The following is an 18563-nucleotide window of genomic DNA, read 5'->3' as shown; positions in this document are numbered from 1 at the left end:
TGAAAACATTACTTGTCGTTTATTAAAAATGAAAACAGTACAGTGGTCAGGCTGGAGACCTTCTCCTTTTCACTAACTTTATCGCAGTTGCACAGGATCAGTAACAGAAAATAAAAGCAGATTTTGGCTCCAAAGTTCTCACCTAGTCTCAGTTCTTCTGTTAACTAAAGACTTTGCAAAGCACTGACTTTTGCCTAAGTTTTTGCAGCTGTGAAGTGCTCAACACACTGATGAATCTGAAACATATGCACTAAGATTAATTTTTGCAGCTTTTTAGTAAGTGAAACTTCATGTATTTCTGACTATATCATACAATATTCTTCCTAAATGAAAGCAATCTAAATGTACAAAAACAACTGTGCAGACTACCATGGCAACAAATTTGAAGTGTGAAGTGTTTCCTCTGTTTTATTTCCTTTAACTTTCTGTTATATATCAGAACACTTTGACACATTCTGCATACATTAGTTTTCCATCAGGCGAGAGGATGATTTGTTATCTATTTTGTCATTCCACTTGCTTCCCCCCAAGCTTTTTTCTTACAGTCCACGTGATTTCCTTATATTCCTCCCTTACAAAGAATTGTTGCTTTTAATTACATTCACAAGCATACTCAAAACTATTTACAATCTACAACAGGCCAAGTTCTTGTATAATTACAAATCATGCTAGTAAGAGATTTGGAAAGTATCAGATTCTTAGCAGAGTATTTGATGATTCATTATACGGAAAGATAAATAAGAAACAGCATAAATACTGTCAACTCGGAGTCCTGGAGAGAGGAGAATATATAATAGGAGAAGAAAGAGAATACAGATTTACAGTTAGAGACGTCTTGCAAGAATACACCAATCTGGATCCAAAAAGGTCCCACAGTAGGCATAATTCTGCTATGAAAATACAGCCAAAATGTTAGATTCTGGATAACTAAAGTTAACCTTCATAAATGCATTATTAAACTCCTAAATTAAAGTGTTTTTATCACAAATCCCACTGACATCAAAAAGAGGTTCTTCTATTGATCACTACTACGTTAGCCTAATTTTATTTACCAATTGTAACATGAATTGAAAAGCATAATTATAGCAGCTAGGCTTGCAAATTTTAGCTTAAACTTATCTTGAAGCTGGCAGAATTTCCATATTTGTTTCTTAACTTATCTTCAAAACTTTTTAAAGAAAAATTTGAAATTAAGTCTGGAATGGGAACTACAATATCAAAGCCTCGATGGAAAATGTTTTAGAAACTCCATCTGGTGGTCACTAGCTGAATACTCTTGAAGTTTACCTTTACTGAAGCAGTAAGACTAGTAAAACTAATTAAAGGATTTAAGTTAATCATTAGAAAAAAATCAATCCCAGGTTCTGGTTAAGCACATATACATACAAGCCGGTCCTGTCTGCAAGCAGTAAGAGTACTGCTACCAGCACCTGTAAAGAGGAAACAACATTACCCATAACTTTTACAACAAACTGCTGTTGTGAGGATGAAGTCGATATGAGAAAAATTCTATTCCAAGAAACAAACCTCAAAAAATTTTTTTGTGTGAATGTAACAGATATTTAACCAGACTATTAACTTTGATTATTCACAAGAGAGAAATATTTATTAAAAAAAGTATGTCTTGCATTTTTCTGTGACCCATTTGGAACTAGTCATGGTGGATGACAAGGTGCTCAAAGATCAAAGAAAGTGCCATTCCCATTCAGCTCCAGAACGTTGTTATTCTTTCTAATTAAGTTATGGTTTCACTAGTTCACAAACAAATAGATTTCACACTTTATTAAAATAAGTTTCTAAAAATTTTCAGCTCAGCCAGCCACAATTAAGTTATCATTCTAGCACCTGCAGTGCTATGCAGAGCTCAGATCTCTCATAAAAATTATTGTAATTAGAGAAAGGTTTTTTTTCATTCTTTATTAAAAGTAGAGTATTAATTGGAAACACAGGCACTTTTTGAGCTGTCATAGCTGAGGTGTCTAGATGATCTACCCATACTGAGGAATTTATTTTGTGATTGATAGAAACATTATTTTATAGTAATACTATATATATTTTCTAGTAATAATAAAGTACTGTTTATAAAACAACTTACATTACAAACAATACCCAAACAAGCCAGTATGAAATTACTAATGGTGAATCATGGGCAAGCAATTCTGAGATGGGAAGACAGCAATCAGACAGCACAGAGCATGGTTGTTCTAGAATATAAGGAAGAAATGATTTAGGACTTCATCCTAAAGGTAGTTATTAATAGCATTGAGTATGTATCAACATCTCCAATTTCTGCTTTTCTAACCCTATCTTTAAAGTTCCAAGTACAGCCAGAAAGACTGTCAAATTAAAAAAATTCACATAGCTCCACATACCCTATACTCAGTTTTTCTATTTGCCAACAAAGAAGTTGAAACAGCTTTCCAGTGAACTATCACACGTAATCAAAGCATCTGTATATCCAAATGCTACTGCTAAGACCCATAAAGCCTCAGTTACCATGAAAAAAGCATAAGCATCTGAATGCCATTAAATAAATAAACTCACAGCGCAACCAAACCAAACATGCAAGGAATATAATACAATGAAGGCATACAAATTTTTTTGTTATAAAATGCAACCATAAGTAAAATTCCTTTAAATTTTTCAGAGCTAGCGATTTCCGTTTCTCTGTACAAACTTCCCCAGTATTTTTATGTCAAAGACCAACAGTTCCATGCTCTTTTAATCAAGGACATAAATTTGCTTGCTGTCAAGTAATAAAGACTAAACATACATAAAATTAAAAGCAAAACCTCTCACAAGAACAGTTTTACAGAGCTACTTTCAACTGTGCATCAATGTAACAGGAGCCTTAGTGTACAGTCTCTTCTCAAGCATAAGGTGGGAATTTTTTCCGTGAATCTTGAGTCACTGCATTAATAGCAAGTGGCCCTGAGGTGCTAAAATGCCACCAAAAAAAGTCTCTAATATGTAAGCTCAGCCCTTGAATAGACCATCAAAGCATCTTTAACTAGCCCAGCTCTTTGGCTAATATCCCACGCAAGTTATTTGTTGTTACTTAATTACACTAGAGGAAAATTGAGATGGAAATACATGGCAGTCATGAAAAATATTTATGAATAAAATGTGGACTATTTCACAATTCAAAATTCCAATCACACAGCAATTGCTTTCACCTTAATCACAGCACACCGGGGAATGGGCAATAACAGCTCTTGAATATTCCAAACCATTCCTATCATACTATACAGGCATAGTTACCTTAATCATAACCTCACATCAAAGAGGCAAGGAAGGATATACGAATCAAGAGCAGGAGCAGACAGGGCAGTCTAAAAAGAGACCTCAGACTTCTCATGCAGGGTTAGCTTCCTAACAATAACCATTAGTCTAGAGCTATCCAGTCCAAACCTTAGACTAACTGCAAGCTTACTGCAGCCTTTGGTCTCTCAGTCCTTGATGGCTGCAGCTATTTGATGCTGTAAGCAAGCAAGCAAGAGCTGTATTGCTCAACTGAGTACTGGGACTCTTTGCTGAATAACAGATCACAATGATTCAGAAGAAAGGTGAGCAAGCCAGAACTGCCATCTCCGTAATACTTTACTGCATAGATCTGCTTTAAGTCAGAGAATATAAAGACTGAAATATCAATGGTTTCAGTGTCTCATGAGCTAGCAGCCCTGAACCACATTTGTTTTAGGAGAGATGAGTTTCTCACCTGGCGTTTATGGTTATGAGAGAAAGAGATATCACTTGAAAATCAAACTTACTGTTAGGGATCTATAGTCTACTAAACACATCAGTAATACAGGACAATTAAAGAAACAGTAGTTTTCTGTCAAAAGAAAAAAATGGTGTCTCACATCTGCTTTCTTTATAATGATGTCAGTCACTCTGCACTGGATATATGTATTTTGCCACAGAAAGAATAACATGGGTTAAAAAACAAACAAGAGCTTTGCCAGCAGCAGCATACTGTAGGTGGCTAGTACAATTCTGTTATCAGCCAGTCCTAAAATATTGTCACAGAATATCACAAATATTTAACTTCAACAACTTCTGCCTTTCCTGCCTCCACCCTATCCAGAACAGCATTATCATATATTAACCTTATCCATTGACAGCGTATATACTAATACATACTAATCACTAATCATGAATCACTAAGTCACTAATGAAAATAATACTAAATTTATGCATCATCCCACACATTTAACCACCATGTTTTGCACTGTTATAAAAAGTTGAATTAGCTCCTCATTTATATAACTAAACACTAGTTTGTTTTGCCACTGTTTTCATATGACTTGCACCCTGTGATCATTCAAGCAAATCAAGCTGAACTGTTTTATTGTTTAAGAAAAGGCACAGCTGATCACAAAACCAGCAATATCTTGCTTCTCTTTTAATATTGCATTAACTTTGAAAATAACAGGACAGTTAGTTGCTGTCAAAACTACACCATATAAATGTTAAGGTATTTCTGATTAAGTTTTGTCCGTTTTCATGGACAAGGCAGAATTGCAGCTACCAATGTGGAAATCAGCATGGTCTAAACAGAACAAAGAATATGGAGCTGGGAAACACTGATTTTCTAACTCCTGTTTCTCCTATGGCCTTCAATTTATTCCATCAACTTAGGAGAATAAATTTCCAGGAGACAAGTTTCTGCACCTGTAAAATGTGGATACTTTCCTATGTTATTCTCTGGATTAATGTATGTACAGCACTGAAATTGTAGTGTGCTTCTTTGCAGGCTCTCGATCATTTCCCCATTCAAAACAAAGTATGATAAATGTTATTTCCCTCTAAATACAATTGAATAATGAAACTAAACACAGCCCCAAATTACTCCCTGCTGCTGCCGCCCAGCAGAGCTGATGTGATGGATCACGTGAGAACGCAGACTGCTTCAGTGGAAAGGACAACAACCAACTGCTGCCGTAGCTGTGGAGCGTTATCTCATGCATGCACATGATCCGTTCTGGAAGTTCAAGTTAGTATCTTCCAGCTGAGGATCAAATACTTTCTTAAGTTTTCCTACAATTTCCTAAACAATCATTTGACTACGTTTAGGCAGTTTAAATGTGATCTCTGTACAGCCCTAAGTCCTAGGAAGAATAAGGTAACACTTGAAATTTGCATCTTTTATGGAAAATCAAGAGAAAAAATCATTTGCCTAACTTACATACTATTAAAATGCATATTTTTTCCTTAACCCCTATTAACTATGTGAAATTAATGTCAACAAAAGAAACCAGGATTTGGGTACACCTCAAAAAACAAATGCTATGTACAAAACAGGTACACTATGCAGCCAGCGTCAAGTTTTTCAGTAACAACTTGAAGGAACTACTATAAATGAAAGGGAAACAATCTACCCTGTTCCACAAACCACACTAAGATGATCACAACCAAAGTCAGCAAGGGAATTAGGGTATTCTGAATAATGTATGCTCATTGGAAACCACCCAAAAGCTGAAGCATCTCTGGGTTATTAATGCAACCCAGGACCATCCGCACACATCTCTACTTTCAGAAACATATTTAGAGCAGTAGTGCTAACCTTTGGGTGAAATGTAAACTTAGTGGTGAAATGTTTTCCCCAGGCAACCCGTAACTTCATTTTTGAAATCTAGACTCAGATTCATTTGTTTCATGTTATTTCTTTGTTTTGAAGTGTTTTGGCTCTATTTTAACATGTTTTTCTGTAGAACATATTAAAGTGCAACAGGTAAGATATTATGAAGACAAAGAGCTGATCAAACACTGGCCACAAATAATCTTCTTATCCTACAGAAGCTACTGTAGATTTTCAAGAGATTTAAACAACAAAAATGTTCTTCTCCATGGGTGTGCTGGTATGAGAAAGGATGATGCGACTGACACTTTCCAAAAACAAGGGTGCATGCACTAGAAAAATCATATCCCAACCCTTTCTTGCTCATTTATATCTGAGGTTTTAAAAACACTATTCTACACAGCCACTAAGATGACTGATGCTGAGCCAGACCCAAAACATACTACAGGCTCAAGATCCTGCCTTTCAACACTTCATAGTCATTGCAGAAAATCTTGAAAAATAATTTATTGCATGTTTGCATTACTTGGAGTGTTCCAAAAGCCAGGACCCACGGAATCGAGGGGGGGGAGGAAGGGAAGCACCCTATTTTTAAAAAGAAATCTTAACATTTTTGACATGCACGAGATTTGTGTCAAGCTTTTGTCTTGTTTAGTAAGGGGGGTTGTTTGATATTTACTCAACTGGCTTTTCCTTTTCATGACTTCTAAATAGCACACTTTAAAAAAAACCAAAGTAATTGCAAAGGCTGGTCTACATGCATAGGATTACTTCATGAACAGGAAGAAAAATCCACTGGATGGCCTCACATACTTAGAAATAGCTGGGCCAAACACTACTTCACTGTTTTGAAATATCTAACTGCAGAGGATAATTTGAACTTTAAAGTCACATGACGAAACCATAGGTTTGCTAAACATGCAACGTGTATGGTTTGAATCACTTAAACCAAGTTCCTGCTTCCTTTGCGAACTGAATGTTTTTGTAGTCAGCGAGCGTCTGGATTTTTCATCTTGATGTACAGCAGCTAAAGAAGCGATTGTAATACATACCCTGCTTTCTGCATAAATAAAAAAGGGCTGTTTCCTCCAAACAGTAATTATATTTCATCTGACTATTCACAGTGAAAGCCTCAGCCAATTGTATCTGTGGAGCATTTTCTTGAAGAGGTAAGCGTTTTATCTTACTTTGAATATGCAATGCTTTTTTCATCATAACAGGATAAAATTGTGATGCTAAGGTTGTAATTTCCAGTTTTTAGTTTTCCCTTCATTAACAACATTTGAACTGCACAAGATAAAATACTACATCTGGGAAACATCCTCATAAAACTGAACTTAGTAATAAAGCTCAGCTTTAAGTAGAGTAAAACGAAAGGCTGTTTTTCTATAAGTAATTAACTCCCATTGAAGTGATGATAGTTAGATAGTTGGATAGGCAAAATACTGTTCAGTGGTCTTGGAAAAAGACTCTAGCCTATGCCTAAGAGCAGACCTTTAAAGGATGAACATTGTTGAATAATGCTAACCACACTGCAAAAATTGTATGGGGCAGGAAACACGTCAGCAATGCTACTTGAAGATTATGTTCAGTTACTGCCAATTCATTTACAGTCTGGAGAAGTAAAAGTATAAGCTTTCAGTTTCTCAGAAAGTGATCGTTTTTCAGAAGTTAAAGGTAGGATTTCTTAAACCTTTACAACCTCATATATTTTCCAAAATGTAGGAATTTTGTCATGGTGAAATTACAAGAAAAACGAGTGCAGTACTTTACATTTCAATCTTTAGTACACTGCAACGTGCCCCATCTTTTAACTTGGCAGACCTCGTAAAAGCAGGAAGGATAAATTCACATACCTTACTAACCCCCCACCCCCACCCCCCCAAAATTATCTGCATTGTTTTCAATGGTTGAAACTGCACATGCCCATGAAAGGCTGAATGCTGCAAGGAATATTGTGCATACTGCTTTACGACAGACTGAAAGAATATTTTTCTTCTAAAGGCTGGTTACGAAACGCAGAGACACTGCCCTGCCATGTAGGAAGAGTTCTAGTTGCCAGGGAGAAATTCCCTGTTTTAGGAACGCTTCTGTAGGCTTTAAATAAACTAAAGTTTACTTGAAACCAAGATCTCCATCTACAAGAGTTAACCATCAGAGGGGAAAAAAAACAGGAACAATGAACCCTTACAGACCAGGTCCTCTCAATACCGAAAGTAGCCTTTTCACAACTTGCTATTTTTAAACTGCCTTCTAAACACTATACTCATTTGCTCAGCTCCGTCTGTTGGAATTGAAGGATAATGTATTAGCTGTGCTTCAGAAGTAAAAATCAAACATGTTCACTTTAACTGCTAATGCAAAAGGCAAATCGGATGATAGTGGGGGAGCATAGTGCCAGAAAGAGTCAAAACCCAAAGAACAGAAGGTGAGGCAATGTGAAGTTAAAGAACGATTAACAACATGAGACTTATGATCAATTAAACCAAAGCAAGGGGGAGCAGAGGTAAAGCAGGGACAATGTGCCGCTGGAGCAAGACAATACAGAAAATAAAATGCAAATAGCATATTGAGAGTTCCCCTGCATTTGAGATACAGGACAGTAACCTCGGGATAAACACGACTAGGTCTGCGTTCTGCCACAGTTTCCATGTACGTGAGCTTTGACAAGCTATTTCGATGTCAGTCTCAGCTACCAATGAATAGGAGAAGCAATGAAGTCAGTATGCCTCATATGTTGTGAGGAAAAATGCAGTCATGCCTTGTGGTGCTTACACTGCAACATGACAGATTCCACAGAAAATAAAGGACATGGGCCCCCCGCCAAGCACACCAAAAACATTACAAGCGTTTTGAAATAAAATGTATGCCACTACAGTAAATTTAAGAACCTGACAAGAACTGAGGGAACACCAGATCTTAATTGCAGCAAGAGGAAAAAGGGATAATGAACTCCTTATTATCTCATCATGGAAACTCTGAAAGTATTTTGAGAAAAAAATGTATTCTGCTGTATGGACATAATGAAATAAAAGATGTGGGAAACAAAGTGCCCTCCATTGCTCCGTTGCTCCCATACCAACATATCTTTTTACTTTAAATTATATTAGTATAACCAAAAATCTACAAAAATTTGCAGAGATGTTCAACTTACTACAGCAGAAGTTGTGAGCTTTATCCCATTATTATTATAAGCATAGATTTAGTTTAGTGCAAGGAATAAACTTAAAACTTTAAATATGCTTGTAAAGGCTTAAAATTTCTAAAGGTAGTCCTGCAAGACAGATGATTGCCCTACAGTCAAAAGACTCTCTAAAACTGTAGGATACATGATCATAAATGCCTTATGTCTTCCTTCATCTTAAGTTCGCATTAGCATAGTATTCAAGAGTTCTCTAACACCAGATTCCCCAAATATCTTTAGTTTCAGTGTACGTCAAAATTAACATTTATACTGATAATAATTATACACATAAATTTGCACTGTGATTTCCAAGCGAATATTTTAATTCTAGTTTGAATAGATTATTTTTGTTTAGTTTAAGCCCCTCCCCAAATGACATAAGTTAAAGGAGACACACTTAAGTTGGAATAGCAATGTCTAGATGGAGAACAACAACAATGCTAATAATATTTTTGTTATTATTTAACAGTAATGTTAAATAATGGTCTGCAGCTATAAACAAGAGGTGCAACCTAGTTCAAGCTATTTCAGGCATTCATCTTGACATTTGTGGCAAATGAGGCCTAGATACATTGATAGCTTCTCAGTAATAAAATGCAGTTCCATCATTAAAATATAACCTGAAAACAGGTGGGTAGAGCAAGAGGAATCATGAAGATGCACTTAAAAAAAAAAAAAGAAAAAAAAGAAAGGTAAGTTGCAATTACTGGAATCTGCTGCTTTAAATCTAATCTTCCTTAGTTCGTGTTAAACACTCAAAGAGCAGCTAAATAAAAGAATAAATCCCTTGCTATTGTCAAAGATAATTCTAATATCAGTACCAAGGCCAGATCCTGAGCAAAATTTAAAAAAATGTTGATATCTTTTTTTTTTTCAGTAGTTTCATGCATGGCCAATATTATTTCCTGTGAAATCTGGATCTGAAACTAAAACCATGCCCTTTGTTTCCTTTGCTACCAGAAGACTAGAATGTTGCTAAGCTCTTCTGAGAGTCGGTGTAAGGAAAGTGAGTACGGTTCCTTGGCCCATGATCTGAAAAGAGTTGAGAAGGTAACAGAAACATTCACAGAACCAAAACTAACTTCAAATGTTCAGTTTTGTGAAAGGCCTGATAGGACTAGAAGAAAATAACACTAGAGACTGCAGTGGAAGAGCTTCTCAAAATACAAGTTTTTCTTAACCTCCTGAAACTATTGTACGGGAGGACAACTTCCGATAAAAATGGCAAGCCTTCTTCAGATGCTCACGTGGTTCCACATCCTCTTTCTCTACCTACCCTCACAAAGTACAATACCAGCCGAGGCTTCAAGTCTCTCTTCTAACAGAGGGTCAGAATTTGACTTACACTGATTCCTTCACTCATGAGATTTCTCCTGAGTATTTAAGGAGAGATTAATTGTAAAAGTTAGAATTTCAGGGTCTTTGGATTTCCAGGAAATAAAGAGAAATCAAAGCAGCAGGAGGAGCCACAAGAAGCAAGTCTGTCGAGCCCCGGGGCTGCAGCTGACTGAATAGCACAGTAGACCACTTTTACGCCGCCCAGCATACAAGAACAGCCATACAGGCGAAGGGAAGTAGAGAGCATTGCAACTGCTTGACTAATGAGAAATTTTCTAGATTTTTTCCCAGCACTTCAGTATCTCACAGTTTATCAAACAGAAGCTAAAATAATTAACCCTATGAACTGTGTTTCACTGCTCACGGAAAATGGAAGTTAAACTTTGTTTTCCAAAGCTACAGGGACATAATCCGAATCTGTCTGAACTTCTCTCACTAGCCACCAAAAGCATGGAAGATGATTTAGAAGTCAGACTAATCAGCTTTATTTCAAAAGCAATACTTTGGAATTATAACTTACAAGGGAGAAGTCATTAGTATGAAAAAATACAAAAGGCCAATCAATTTACTAGAGGGTATTTTTTCTTTCTTTTTTTTTTTCTTTCTTTTTTAATATCCCCACTCTTCAGATTGAGCACTTTAATACAAACACGATTCTCTTCTTAGTGGTACATATTAAAAATCCGCTGAACAGAAATAAAAGCCCTACTGCAAGCATTTAAGATCTATTGCCTTAATTAACAAGTCAACCATGTTTCCTCCCAACACCTCTCATCTTTGAAAAGATTTCCCTTCCATTTTTCTCAAGAATGTTTAGATTTAACAACCTATTTTTTAAGATTCAATATTATACTGACTCTTAATTATTAATTCGCTTCAGACACTTCTGCCAGTTTTGCCTCTCATCATTTTCCTGTATGCTGTACCCAAGCTGACAGCCTAGAATACAGCAAGTCAGAGCAGCCAGCTCCCACCTATTGCTAGTGTACCTGTAACACAAAAGTTTTCCTGTGTGCATTAGTCCTCCCTGTAGTGGAACCTCTCCAAAAATAACCATCTTTGAGAAAGGAAGAACTGCTGTTTTTAAGGGGACAAAGACCACTGCTGAATCAAAACATAACTCCATGGTTTTATATAAATGAAATTATAATTATATAAGATTATATATACATTTAATCAAAGTCACTCCGATAAGTCAACTTTTCTAATTAAAGCTAGTGTTAGAATTCCAATTTTGGAGAGAGATTAGAAATATCAGAAATGTGAAGTAGTGTCAGAGGTAACAACCATAAATGAACTGTCAAACAGAATTAAGAGGCTGACTTATCTATAATGAACACTGCTTAAAAACATTAATGTGTCTTTATGAACTTTTACCAATTTAAAATTACTTTCACTTTAAGAGTTAACATCACTAGTATCCCTTTATGGAAAAATGCATTATGTACAACTGTAAGTATATTGTTATTGGCTGCACTGCCTGGTTCACTCTCTAGGTACATTGCTTAAACATACCAGCTTTGCATACAACTGAATAAAGTAAAGAAACTAAACTCTGATGGAACACAAAACTGAGATCCTTGTGAATATACAAGATTTTTTTTTCCAGAAAACAACACTGTAAAACTGTACATATGCAAATTTTTTTCAGTACTAAGGACCATACTTAATCAGACATTCAAGACTCATTAGGAAATAGTGAGTTCATTGCCCAATGTTTAAAAATATTCATCCTTCAAAACAAAAAAAAGAAATAGGTCAATAAGAAAAAAATCTGTATTTTTCCAAATCAGCCAGTACAAGGTACTTGGAAATTTTCTTTTCAAAGTGAGGTAATTATGTATATATAAATTTTATAGACCTCCTAAAAGCATATCTATCATGCTGTTTTTCTTGAGTACATATATGTTCTCCTACAAAGCCTTTTGCTTTAAACAAAGATCCTCCCAACATTTTCACAGTAGCAGAATTATTTTGACAACATATCTTAGTCATTATAGCTAACAGCCTACCTGTATTACTCTTAAGATTCCCTATTTTCAGGAATTGATAACTCAGCTATAAAAAATGTTCCTTGCTATTTTATATAACTTTATATAGCTTTATCAATAGGCCTATAATGCACAGGTAAACATTTTCTCAAATTTGAGCAATCAGAAAATCATTATTTTTTGCAGCTTTATGCAATAGCTACATCTGAAATGATAGTATTATTAATGCATAAAGATGTTTGAGTATGAAAGCACAGCTTGTTCATAGTAATACTTAAACATTTGTATTAATTTTCAATGAGTTTCTCAGCGCAGACAGCAGTTATGAAAAGCTTTTTTTCATAACAGAAAGGAAGCAAAACTAAAACAAAGAAAGGAATGTGGTTCTTGCCTCATATTGTGATTATCTTTGCATTTTCCTCAATATGCAGTGTGAGCCCTGAGACTGTCAGCTGGGTTCATATTATACAAAATTTCCACACTTGCCACCGTAGAGCAAAGCTATTTTGTGGCTGTAACTGCAGCCCACATACTAGGCCTGCCTTGCATGCTGCCTTTATCCTTTCTTGGCAAGATGGTGAGGAAAAGGGGCTCCACCTAATCATAGATCCAACACTCTTCCTCACCCACATTAAGACTGAATTTCCAATTTATAGAACAGGGAACATGAGCGCACTGAACCCTGACTGTTGTCTAAAAAGCTCAGCTGCAATTAATGCCTATCTTCCTGAAGCAATGAAAATGGAAAGTGGAACCGGATTAAAAAAATAAACATCCAGATTTATCTGGCTACAAATATTAAGTTATTAAGTTAACTTGAAATTAACATAAAAATTTTACATTTACCAAAAAAATCCACTACATTTATACTGAAGAAATAGTTCATAATCCTGACTCCACATGCTATTTAATATACAAACTACAGACAATACAAACTGTACTTTAAAACCTGTTTTATCTTCCTTTTAGGTTTCAGTTTCAAACTTCATAAAACAGGAAATAAACACTGCACTGAAGAAAGGATGATTTCTCACAACATGACATGGATCAGCTACCCGAGTAAGAACTTGGCTTTCACCTCCCCAGAAGAAATTGAAGCACTCATAGCATCTCAAAACATCATATCAAGACTTATGCACTGTTATATTGCCCTTTTTGTACCAACAGGATTAATAGCTGGCATATGTATTTTGATCATTTTCATAAAGAATTATTTGCAGTTCAAAGTCATAGAAAACTTAGACTTACTTCTTCTACACTTCACCATCAGCAATATTATAATGATTTTTTTTTCATTCACTGTCATTCCTAGACCTGACTATTTAAAAGCAACACATTTCACATGTAAAATTCTATCATTTTTTTTCAACTTAAGTTATTTCACTTCTCAGTATCTTTTGATTTTGATGCTTCTCATAATTTTACTCGAGAGATTTCCACCAAGGACTGCTCTGCGCAAAGCAACCCAAAGTCCCATATTGTGTGTTGGATTTGTACTTATCTATGCCTTCTGTTTGTCACTAACTGAAACAGTACTGCTTGGCACAGATAACTATCACTTGGAAACCGATTGCCAGTTAGATCCTTTATTTGCATGGCCTGAATATGAGATCATTAAATTCACCTTTGGATTTGGAATCCCATCATTTCTTCAGATAGCCTGTTTTACTGTGCTCTTTGCTAAAGAAGCACCTGCTGAAGCTCCAGCCTTACAACAGCATATTCGTACTTACCTGGCTGTGGTACCTATAAGCGTAACAATATTTATATGCCACCTATTTTACAGCATTATGCTTCTCTTCAGGACAACATTCAAATTACAGAAAAGCATTGGAACTCCAAAGAACGAGCTCATGATGAACATTGCAGAAATAGTGTTGTTCTGTGAGAGCTGTGCTAGTTTGATATTCGTACTTTGTTTTCATAAACCATGCAAAGATGGAATGCTGAAAGTCATACGGAACTGCAAAAAGGAAAACACCACCAACAGTCATCTTGAAATACCAGTAACATCTACAAACCACGAGAGCGGGTCTCAGTAATGCCTGCTTTTTAAAAACTGTCATTTTTTCACTTCTTCTTCTTCATAAAGGATAATGGTTCCTTGTTTAGATCCCAAACTTGGACTACCTTACAGGTAGCAGTAGTAGAAGAAAAAATATATTTGTGTCTAGTATTTGCAGTGATCTATGAGAAAACATCTAGGCTTTTCGGTCTTTTTTTTCCCCAGCAATATCTTTAAAAAAAATTCCCTATGTTCTACAAGTGTTACTTCTAAGCAGAGCAGAAATAAGAGCATGTTACCATAGAAGTATGCTTTTGTAATAGTACCAACGCACTGGCAAAGATGCAAACAAAAACACAGCAGAAAGCAACTTTGAGCTAAGGTAAAAATCTGCAGCAAAAGCATTTTCTCAGCTGTGCTTTCTCTTTCGACTGGAATTTCTTCCCCTATACAATACTCATATTTTTTATAATCTTGGTTAAATCCAGTAGCAACAGCAGTGAATTATGGCTTAAGAGTCCACTATAATCCTGAAATTATACTGCGATGCTATAAGTCTGCTGCACTGCTTTTATATAAACTTACATATAAGAATATAAAAAGTATATATATTTTATATATATATTTGTATATACTGAATCAAAAACCTTAGCATTCTTTCTCTTTCTCCATTTTCCTTTCCTACTTTTGTTGGAACCATTAAGGTTTTAAGGTTTTGCATGAATTCTTGCAGCCAAAAAAAAAAAAGAAAGAAAGAAAGAAAGAAAACCCTCAAATTAATGGAAACTCTGGTCCATAAAGGAAAGTTCTGAGGCCCTTCTGAGGCACTGAACTGGGAAGATCAACAAGATAGCTAATTAAAACTTTTGTGCAAGGATGAAGGCTTTTTGTTAAACTTCCCTTGGCTTCAACTTTACTTTAAGACTTAAAGCAATTATTGATTTTAATCATTCTTGATAGGTTCATTCAAAAGTATGAAGTACTATACCTAGGAAGAATCACATTGGATAATATCCTAAAGAAAAAACAAGATAAGCCAGGCTCAGAAGAGTATAACTGAGGCTTGCTTTTAAAAAAACACAAACAAAGCAGAGCCCCAATTTCTGATTTAAGTCAAGGCTCTCCTAGAAACAAGATAGGGAACATTATACATGTGGATAAGAATTCACAGGTGAATGGTGCAAAGCAGAAAAAAAAAAACCCAACAACCTGAAATGAAGCATAAAACAGCAGTTGTGGTATACAAGTTCAGGTGTAGCCCTCCAGAATCAGTAGCTAATATAGGCTGGTGTATAGATGCAAAGTTTTAGATGCTTGCTGTGAACACATTGTTACCGAATTTGGGCACAAGCCAACTTTTCCTGTCCATGGGAGTGGGGGCGGGTGAGTGGGGAGGAGAACAAAAACAACAGGGAAGACACAAGAATCATACTAAATCTTGGATAAAGATGTAGACTTGAATTACAAAGTTATAGAAATATACTGATGCGATGAGAAAGGCTCAGAAATGACCTGAAGGTTTTTGAGAAGAGCTGCTTTGATGATTAATCATGTACCTTTGCATGGCACTTACAAGGACAGGAATTCACTGGCTGAAACATGATACCTGGATGCTAAAGGAACTGATATATTTAATTGCAATTGTATGTTTGGAAAGCCTTCTTGACAGGCTCTAGATTTGTATGGATAGTTGTTGCAAATCAGCATGGGCTGGCCAACTTACAGAGGACTGGGCACTGACCTATTGACAGGAACAACTTCTGCAAAACAACAGCCAAGTGGATAAATAGAAGAATAAAGGACATTTCTCCAATAATAATACAGTATTTAGATCTGGTATTTAGACATATGGACCTAGTCTCAGATATCTAAGTCCTGAAATTTATGGAACATGACTGTATCACATGCAAGTAGAGCGCAATATGTATCTCAATAACCAGGACCATAAGGACCAATGCTTCTGCAAGACGTAAAAATCAGCTGGTACTATGTCTGCATTGTATTATGTCAGCCTGTTTTCCTGTTCAATTTTGTTCTGCTGCCAGCACGAACAGATGGATAATTAAAGAAAGCTACATAAAAACAGACCATTATAGAACCTGGTCAGAAAGGAAATACGTAGATAAGAATCATCTCTTCAAACGCAAGAACCAGTTTTATAGTTGTGAAAGGATTTCTCAGCTCCAAATTTGGCATCAGAGCTATTGTTTTGCACCTGAAAAAGAGATTAAAAGACAGACTGAAGATCAGCTTGATCCAGAAAGAAGCTTGAAGAGATAAGTTGTAAGAGCAGCATGTCAGTGAAAAAAGCTGACAGACTGAGTGAAAGAATATGGCAAAAGACGCAAGCTGTTTATCCCAATTTAGACAGAGAATAGCATAGCTTCAGCTGCACCACAGATAAATAGGTTATTTTTTAGTATGGGAATATGCACAAAGGATTCTACTTCATTCACTGCTTCCATATATTTTATATTTGAGGATGAAAGAATAAATACTGTATGGTTTCTGAGTCACCTTAATCTGAGTTACTGTTAAAGGTGCCCAAAAGAAAAACCTACTCCAGAAATATATTGGATCTAGTTAGATAACCTTGGATGGGACCTGGAAACTGGTCTAATGATGAGCAAATCACAATAATGCACCTGTAGAGAAGCTGGAAGGTCTGACATGGATGGAAGCATGCTTAATGATACTCTCAGTAAGGGATACAGCTAAACCAAAATCATAACCCAGTGTCTCACAGGAATAAAACTTGAGGGGGCGTACTGTCAGAGCTAAGATTTGGGAATGGGAAGATCTTGTCAAGAATTAACTGCTATGTATAAATCTGTGAGTACTCCTGGGTATAGCATTTGGCTGTCATCCATGAAGTATATATGAATGCACTCTGGTCTCTTCCCTCACCAGGACTATTGTCACGGGAGAAAAGAGAGTATTTTCTGGATGGCTGGTTGTATGGTCACAAAGAAATCTCTGTATACAGCAAGAAGACTGTTTGGACTGAATAGGAGAAAATAAACAGGAGAGAAGTGGTTGAAAAATGTGTAACAATCCTTTCACTTGTTATGAATATATCCTATAGCAATATAGAACTGTTTCGTTAAACAATTCTTGATAAAGTTACTCAAAGCTTCCATTAAGATTCAGGACAATGAACATGTAGACCTAGAGAAGATCTACTTTGCTCCAATTGGAATATGAGGGCAGATATCCCTGTAAGCAATGGGAAAGGAACAGAAGAGTCCCAAAAGACATCTTAAAATAGTCAGATTTGAAAGAGAAGAAAAGAGCAGCTATGGCCAAGATTAAAAGTAACCATTTTTAAGTGATTAATAACTTGGAGTACATTCCCTATGAACAAAATAAAATTTGCCTACTCAGAGAGTTGTGTTTTTTTTTAAATCAGCAATAACTTTGTTAAACACTATTTCTTCCAGGCTTTACCTACTTTTTGAACAGTATGTTCCAGAAGAAATAGAGCATATATTTTTATAGGCATGCTGTCAAAATGAACTAATGGGATATACTGGAAAATTCAAAGAAGGATGTTTATTTCTATGCTGGTAATATTCATATTTTTCTAAGACTTCTGCTTGCTTTGGAAAAAAAGCTTCTGTTCAGAAAAATAAGAGGGATGGACAGGCTGCTGATGTTTAAGCCTGAATTTCTGAGTTGATGATACGTTTTGGAAAAGTACATGTAGAAACTAAGGACTCCTCTTTACTGAACCAGTTGACTCAAATTTGATCTGATCCCATTGCAAAACAACATCTGAGCTAAAATATATTGGATTTACACACTTGGATTGTAACTTGAGCTGCTACTTTCCCTTCTGTAGTACTAAATCTAGCCTCAGAAGCATTCTAGTTTCAAACTAACAGACCCTAAACAGGTTACAGCATTATTTAACTTGGTTTTGAGGAAGAAGATTCGGTGCAGGGCAAAAGCTTGAGCAATTCAGCTAAAACAAGTCCTCTCTATATAACGTTTGCATCATATATGTTCCACAACAAATTGATTCACTGACTGGAGTGAAAGAATGTGTTTTGCTTCCCTGGCACTTTGATTCTTATTTGCTCAACCAGGATCAGTTAGTGACAACAACATTGAAGCTTTTACCTGTGCAAATAAAGAGGTGAATGAAGTGCCCAGCAAAGGACTCAGCTACAATGGTGAAAAAGGATTGCTGCTTTGTGATTTTTTTTAATCACATTTGGATAGAGAGTGAGACCCTATGACTAATCATCCTTCACTTTACCATGCTTTGTTATCCAATTTTGTAAAACTTGCATATTCTCCTTCAGGTATATTACAATATACTTCTTCAGAAAATAAAGTTTTTACCAGAGTACTTTGAATGGGTACAGGCGTTGTCCCTGCAGAAGATAGGGCTGAACTTTTAAAATTTGTTTTTAGTAAGAAAAATGCATTGCCTGAATTACTGGCAACTGAAAAGCTGGT

At 35.8% G+C, this 18563-nt stretch overlaps 2 protein-coding genes across 4 annotated transcripts in view; one reads left to right on the top strand and one right to left on the bottom strand.

Annotated features, from left to right (window-relative positions):
• The window catches only part of CUNH7orf50 (chromosome unknown C7orf50 homolog), a 135712-nt gene that overhangs the window by 94249 nt on the left and 22900 nt on the right, over positions 1-18563 (bottom strand). The window lies entirely within an intron of this gene.
• LOC112974325 (mesotocin receptor-like) lies at positions 6453-17484 on the top strand. 3 transcript variants are annotated; one of them, XM_026083169.1, is made up of 3 exons: positions 6453-6750; positions 9726-9771; positions 13064-17484. In XM_026083169.1, the coding sequence occupies exons 2-3, from the start codon at positions 9735-9737 to the stop codon at positions 14134-14136; spliced, it is 1110 nt and encodes a 369-aa protein (XP_025938954.1). In that variant the 5' UTR covers positions 6453-6750; positions 9726-9734; the 3' UTR covers positions 14137-17484. The 3 variants fall into 3 exon arrangements, with proteins under 3 accessions (XP_025938954.1, XP_025938955.1, XP_025938956.1); XM_026083170.1 differs by lacking the exon at positions 9726-9771 and having other exon boundaries at positions 6457-6750; XM_026083171.1 differs by lacking the exon at positions 6453-6750 and having other exon boundaries at positions 9726-9815.

Source organism: Apteryx rowi, unplaced genomic scaffold, assembly GCF_003343035.1.
Source record: "Apteryx rowi isolate R43461 unplaced genomic scaffold, aptRow1 scaffold_6, whole genome shotgun sequence".
Lineage (NCBI taxonomy): Eukaryota > Metazoa > Chordata > Aves > Apterygiformes > Apterygidae > Apteryx > Apteryx rowi.
This window is presented reverse-complemented; position numbering and strand designations above follow the sequence as displayed.